Below are 6,770 nucleotides of genomic sequence, written 5' to 3' on the forward strand. Positions count from 1 at the left end.
GTATATACATCAACTTACCATTTTTGCAGACAGTTTTAGGGGAAATGTTCAAAAATATAAGGTACAAGGATATTTTATTAAAAAAATTATTGGTTTTATTCTTGACAGATGACTGTACCTGGAGATCAGAGGGACAGCTGACCTCTTCAATTTTAAAATCAGATGATCTTGAGATCTCACAGGATACAACTGAAGTGAATGCCATTACTCCAGATATACCATCATCCCTTCACAGCAAAGATCTGTCTTCTGATTCAGTACCGACTACTAAGGAAAATCAAAGACCCAAAAGAGGCAATAAAACACAAACTGCTCCCAAAGCAAGGAAGTCATTTTCATGTTCAGAATGTGGGAAATGTTTTAATTGGAAACATCATCTTGATCGACACCAAAGAATCCACACAGGAGAAAAGCCTTTTTCCTGTTCAGAATGTGGGAAATGTTTTAATTGGAAACATCATCTTGATCGACACCAAAGAATCCACACAGGAGAAAAGCCTTTTTCCTGTTCAGAATGTGGGAAATGCTTTATCCAGAAAGTGAATCTTGATAGCCACCAGAGAAACCACACAGGGGATAAGCCTTTTTCATGTTCAGAATGTGGGAAATATTTTAATAAGAAAGCGCATCTTGATAGCCACCATAGAACTCACACAGGGGAGAAGCCTTTTTCATGTTTAGAATGTGAGAAATGTTTTGTAGAGAAATCACATCTCATCGAACATCAGAGGCGCCACACAGGGGAGAAGCCTTTTTTCTGTTCAGAATGTGGAAAACGTTTTGTGACTAAATCAAATCTTGGTAGACACCAGAGACTCCACACAGGGGAGAAGCGTTTTTCATGTTCAGAATGTGGAAAATATTTTGTAGAAAAATATCTCCAGAGACACCAGAGAACCCACACAGGGCAGAAGCCTTTTTACTCTTCAGAATGTGGAAAATATTTTAACCAGAAATCAGATTTGGTTAAGCACCAGAGAATTCACACAGGGGAGAAGCCTTTTTCATGTTCAGAATGTGGGAAATGTTTTATCTGGAAATCGCATCTTGATAAACACCTGAAACTCCACACAGGGGAGAAGCCTTTTTTCTGTTCAGAATGTGGAAAATGTTTTGTGACAAAATCAGATCTTGGTAGACACCAGAGACTCCACACAGGGGAGAAGCTTTTTTCATGTACAGAATGTGGAAAATATTTTGCAGAGAAACATCTCCTTGTTAGACACCAGAGAATCCACACAGGGCAGAAGCCTTTTTCCTGTTCAGAATGTGGAAAATGTTTTGTGACGAAATCAGATCTTGTTAGACACCAGAGAATCCACACAGGAGAGAAGCCTTTTTCATGTTCAAAATGTGGGAAATGTTTTAACCGGAAATCGGTTCTTGATAAACACCAGAGAACCCACACAGGGCAGAAGCCTTTTCCTGTTCATAATGTGGAAAACGTTTTGTGAAGAAATCAGATCTTGTTAGACACCAGAGTCACCACACAGGGGAGAAGCCTTTTTTGATGTTCAGAATGTGAAAAATATTTTATAGCCCTGCTCTACGTAGCAGAAGCAATCGGACAAGTGCAGCTTCTAGTCTCCCATGGGGACTATTGAAGCAAGTAGATAAAAAAAAAAAAGTTTTTAAAAATATTAGAAAATAAAAAAAATAAAAGTTCATATCACCCCCTCTCACCCCATTCAAAAACAAAAAAAAGAAAAATTTAAAAAAAAAACAAATATACACATTTGGGATCACCGCATTCAGAATCGCCTGCTCTATCAATATATAAAAAGAATTTATCCAATCAGTAAACGGTGTAGCGAGAAAAAAAATTGAACCGCCAGAATTATGGTTTTTGGTCGCTGCAACATTGCAATAAAAAGCAAAAATGCAATCAAAAGATCGTATCTACACCAAAATGGTAACAATAAAAACCGGTGCGCAAAAAATAAGCCCTCATCCAGCCCCAGGTCCCGAAAAATGGAGATTCTATGGGTCTCGGAAAATGGCAACTATAGAATTTTTTTTTCACCACTTACAGTGCCTACAAGTAGTATTCAACCCCCTGCAGGTTTAATAAGATGCAAATAAGTTAGAGCCTTCAAACTTCAAACAAGAGGTGGTGTGACCCCGCCCCGGAAGAAGAACAGGCGAAACGCGCGTCGGGGTGGGACGTTCACCTAGGCGAAGGCAAGCCACGGGTAATATATTCTTATTCATTCTATGCTATGGACTCTTGCTCATTTTTTTTGGCTCTACGTACATTAGCATTGGTACCTAAGTGTCCCTCCAGCGTACTTTCCACTTAGGTCCAGATGGTCCAGTTGGTTTTTGTAACGCTATTTTGTAAGGTTCACTCTTTTGAGTATCAGTCTACGCTATATGTATGGGTCAATAGGATATATGCTCCAAAGGATATATGGAACTTCTGATCAGGTCAAATACTACCTCTTTAGCGGAGATTGAAAAAGAGATTGGTGCTCTACAGACTGCGTTATGTAGTACCCTCTCGGCAACGGCCGAAAAGAAATTAAATGACGAATTAGAGGGCGATTTTCAGAGGTGGGAAAAGGATATTGTAGCATTTAAAACTAAGAAATATCAAAGAGACGTCCTTGACTATAAGAACAATCATGTATATAAATGGAAGAAGAGACAGTCTGTACAATTTAAATCCTCCCAGCGTGGTTCATTTTCATCGGCATCCTCTATGGATGAAGAGCCAGCCTGTAGCAGCCAGCCCAATAATACCTTTAATGATAGACTGGGACTTGGAAAAATGGGAAACCGTAGAGGAAAGAACAAGCGCCGCTTTACTCCTCCCCAGTCCCTCGAGAAAAAGGCCAAGCCTACCAACCGTTTGGAGGTAATGAACTTGTCTGATCGTGTATTGACCAAGGACCAGTTGGGTGTCCTAGGCCTAGGATTGACCTTTGTTCCTACTAATAGTTTTAATTATTTCACAGCCATGAAGGACACACAACTGTTCCTTAGGAAAGTCATCCTTCGCAAATTGCATTTTAAATCTCGGGATGATGTGGGTCTGGATACCACCTTGGAACAGGAGGCGTTGGCCGCTCTTGAGGAACTGGCGGAGGAGGCGGACGCACCACCTACAGGTACCTTCCCTATCTCTGTCGCACGTAGATGTACCACGTTCCCCCCCTTCTCACTCTGTCCCCAAATCGATATATTTAATAGATTAGTATTGGAGGACCTGAAAAAAATCTCGAGTGATAAGAGGGGTAACAACTTAACATCCGCACAGGGTAAAGCTATTAAAGAACTTAAAGCCATGCATGATGTAGTAATTAAACCCGCGGATAAGGGGGGGAACGTGGTCATCTGGCCGACGGTGAAATATGAGAAGGAAGCCTTCCGTCAGTTAAGGGATCGGGAAGCCTACACCCCGCTGGCGTGTAATCCACTATCAAAATACTCGAGTGAGTTACTGGAAATTCTGGACCGGGCCCTGACACGGGGAATCCTTACCAAAAAGGTATTTGAAGGTTTGTTTGTGGAACATCCGATTATCCCTACCTTCTACCTGCTGCCGAAGGTTCATAAAAACGCAGTTACACCCCCGGGGCGTCCGATTGTCTCGGGCATAGGGGGGCTATGTGACCCTGTGTGTAAATTTATTGAACATTATCTGCAACCTTTAGTTGAGTCGCTCCCCTCCTATGTCCGAGACACGACGGACGTCCTGGGTAAGATTGATGGCCTTGTCTTGGAACCTGATATGGTGTTTGCCACTGTCGACGTTGAATCTCTCTATACGAGCATTCAACATATGGATGGCTTGGAAGCCGTAGAACTATTCCTGGGAATGAGTAACCTGGACTCCCTGCTGCAGGCCCTGATCCTGGAGCTTCTACAGTTTGTTTTAATGCATAACTTCTTTTTATTTAAAGACCGGTTTTTTTTACAGCAACGTGGCACTGCCATGGGCGCGGCGTGTGCGCCCTCGTACGCTAACCTCTTTCTCGGTCTTTGGGAGAGGGAGGTTTTCGGCGGGGGCGCGGACGCCGCGACCCATGTGCAGTGCTGGTATCGTTACATCGACGACGTGTTGATGATTTGGCGGGGTCCCGAGGCGGCACTCGTGGATTTCATCCAGGCTTTAAATCAGAACAATCGGAATATCAGACTGACACACAGGATAGCAGAGAATGAGATTGACTTCCTGGATATTAAAATCATGAGAAGTAAAGATGGGGAGATACAGACCGATGTTTTCTGCAAGGAGACATCGGTCAATGCTCTCCTACATTCGACTTCAGCACACACGGGGTCCACGATTCGTGCTATACCTGTGGGTCAGTTTCTTAGAATGAGGAGAATTTGCTCTGGTGATGAGATCTTCGAGAGGCAGGCTCGGGACCTTACTGAGAGGTTCCAGGATCGGGGCTATAGTAACCGTGTTATCAAAAAGGGGTACTTTAGGGCCAGAGCATCGTCCAGGAATCAGTTGCTTCGGAGACCTCCCCGGCCTACCCAATCTAAAAAAGTGCAGCCGTTGCGTTTTATCTCCACCTATAATAATAGGTGGGAGGAGATGAGAGAGATTCTGCGGAGACACTGGTCGGTACTGAGAACGGAACCAATTCTTAATAAAATCCTGCCTGATCGTCCGCTTCTTACTGCTAGAAGGGGGAAGAGTTTAAAGGACCAGTTGGTGAGGAGTCACTATGTCCCTGCCACAACTGGTATCTTCGGATCGGGACCTCAAAGATGGGGGTGTTATCCGTGCGGATCCTGTAAGGCGTGTCAGAATGTCATCAGAGCTACTAACTTTTCGGCAGCGGGGGGAGGTAGGGAGTTTCGTATTATGAGTTATATTTCCTGTAGTACTACCCATGTAGTATATTACGCTACATGTGCATGTAATTTAATTTATATAGGCTTAACATCCCGGGAACTCCGTGTCAGGGTCCGGGAACATGTCAGGGGGATTATAGCGGCTAAAGATGTGCTTGATTTGGCGGAACTGCATACCATCCCGAGACATTTTAGGTCTCATCATGCATGTGATCCGTCATCATTTAAGGTACGAGGGATTGACAAGGTACAGGCGGGTAACAGAGGAGGGGACCTTAAGCGCATCCTAGCACAAATGGAGTGCCGTTGGATAGTCGCACTGGGCACTATGGCCCCTAATGGCCTTAATGAGCAGCTTTCATTTGTTCCTTTCCTGTAGGCTTTATGGGGTTCCACTCTGTTCTCTTTGTTTTTAGCTTACTGTTATTTTATTGGTTTTTAACTGTTTTTGTTTTGTGTCTTTTGCAGTATTTTTTATTTCTGCTTTTTTCATATTTGTCACACTCAATGAACCTGGAGCAAGTGATTGCTGTCTGAGCTATTTCATCGGCTGGTATGTTTGGGAGCATTGGAGAAATCTACATCTAACTGACAAGTTTTATATGGCATGATGTGGACGGGGTTAATACAATACTCTATTGGACTAACATGCTGCAATTTACTAAATTTCCCGACATGACAGCCTGAGACAAGTCTGCGGTCTGAACTATTATACTGGCCGGCATACTTGGATGAACTAGATTTATCTAATTTACATTCTCTAATATGGCACGGTGTGGATATGGCGATTCAACATGTTACCTGAGTACTATGCTGCAACTTACTATTACTTTCGGACATGATGGGATGTGGACGAAAAATTGGATTTTCTGTAATGATCCAGAAGAAGGGATGCGGATCGCGCCCATGTTCTTAAGTGCGATGTACTATCTGTTGATATTTGCTATTTGTTTCTGTAAGTTGGATGTATTAGGTGCCGTGTCTTTTTCCAGTACATTTGCCCTTTCTTGTTATGGCTCCCGCAGTGGTGCGCATGCGTGCTGGAGAGGCGATGAAGTCGCGCCCATTAAGGCCTCCGTACAGCGGAGCCGAGCGGTACTGACGACATGAGGGATTTCCCTCTATGCTCGGCGTCGTTGGGATGCCGGAAATGACGCGGCACTCTCTGCCTTCTCTGCCCGCATGCGCCGAATATCGCTGTGATTGCTGACCTCCAGGTGCACACACAATATAAGAACGAGGGACTTTAGAGAGACCACACAGCCCCCCGAGGAAGCATTGAATACGCGAAACGCGCGTCGGGGCTTCCAACAGGACATTCTACATTTGGTAGTGATACGACATGGGTAAGCACTGGATGTCACTTGCTTTCTTTAGGCATTTTAGGTGTGTCGCCAGCTATTGTTAGACATATGGGTGCGGTAGGACACTATATAAGTATAGGCATCAGTATGATGGTGGACACTTAGGCTATGTATATTCTGATGTTTGGTACTTGCAGTTAGCCTATTACTATACAGGTCCTTCTCAAAAAATTAGCATATAGTGTTAAATTTCATTATTTACCATAATGTAATGATTACAATTAAACGTTCATATATTATAGATTCATTATCCACCAACTGAAATTTGTCACGTCTTTTATTGTTTTAATACTGATGATTTTGGCATACAACTCCTGATAACCCAAAAAACCTGTCTCAATAAATTAGCATATCAAGAAAAGGTTCTCTAAACGACCTATTACCCTAATCTTCTGAATCAACTAATTAACTCTAAACACATGCAAAAGATACCTGAGGCTTTTATAAACTCCCTGCCTGGTTCATTACTCAAAACCCCCATCATGGGTAAGACTAGCGACCTGACAGATGTCAAGAAGGCCATCATTGACACCCTCAAGCAAGAGGGTAAGACCCAGAAAGAAATTTCTCAACAAATAGGCTGTTCCCAGAGTG

The 6,770-nt window shown here is 43.2% G+C and overlaps 2 protein-coding genes across 3 annotated transcripts in view; both read left to right on the forward strand.

The window, feature by feature from the left end:
- LOC138663438 (oocyte zinc finger protein XlCOF6-like) overlaps positions 1 to 1,690 on the forward strand; it is a 41,215-nt gene extending 39,525 nt beyond the window's left edge. Inside the window, exon 7 of the mRNA XM_069749647.1 lies at positions 109 to 1,690. Coding sequence (XP_069605748.1) covers positions 109 to 1,454 — 1,346 coding nt within the window. The 3' untranslated portion in view covers positions 1,455 to 1,690. The remainder of the gene's footprint in view (positions 1 to 108) is intronic.
- On the forward strand, positions 1,456 to 6,423 carry LOC138663436 (uncharacterized). 2 transcript variants are annotated; one of them, XM_069749645.1, is made up of 2 exons: positions 1,456 to 3,110; positions 5,281 to 6,422. In XM_069749645.1, the coding sequence occupies exons 1-2, from the start codon at positions 2,411 to 2,413 to the stop codon at positions 5,421 to 5,423; spliced, it is 843 nt and encodes a 280-aa protein (XP_069605746.1). In that variant the 5' UTR covers positions 1,456 to 2,410; the 3' UTR covers positions 5,424 to 6,422. The 2 variants fall into 2 exon arrangements, with proteins under 2 accessions (XP_069605746.1, XP_069605745.1); XM_069749644.1 differs by having other exon boundaries at positions 2,719 to 2,857; positions 2,958 to 6,423.
- The last annotated feature ends 347 nt before the right edge of the window (positions 6,424 to 6,770 follow it).

Source organism: Ranitomeya imitator, chromosome 2, assembly GCF_032444005.1.
Source record: "Ranitomeya imitator isolate aRanImi1 chromosome 2, aRanImi1.pri, whole genome shotgun sequence".
NCBI classification, from domain to species: Eukaryota; Metazoa; Chordata; class Amphibia; order Anura; family Dendrobatidae; genus Ranitomeya; species Ranitomeya imitator.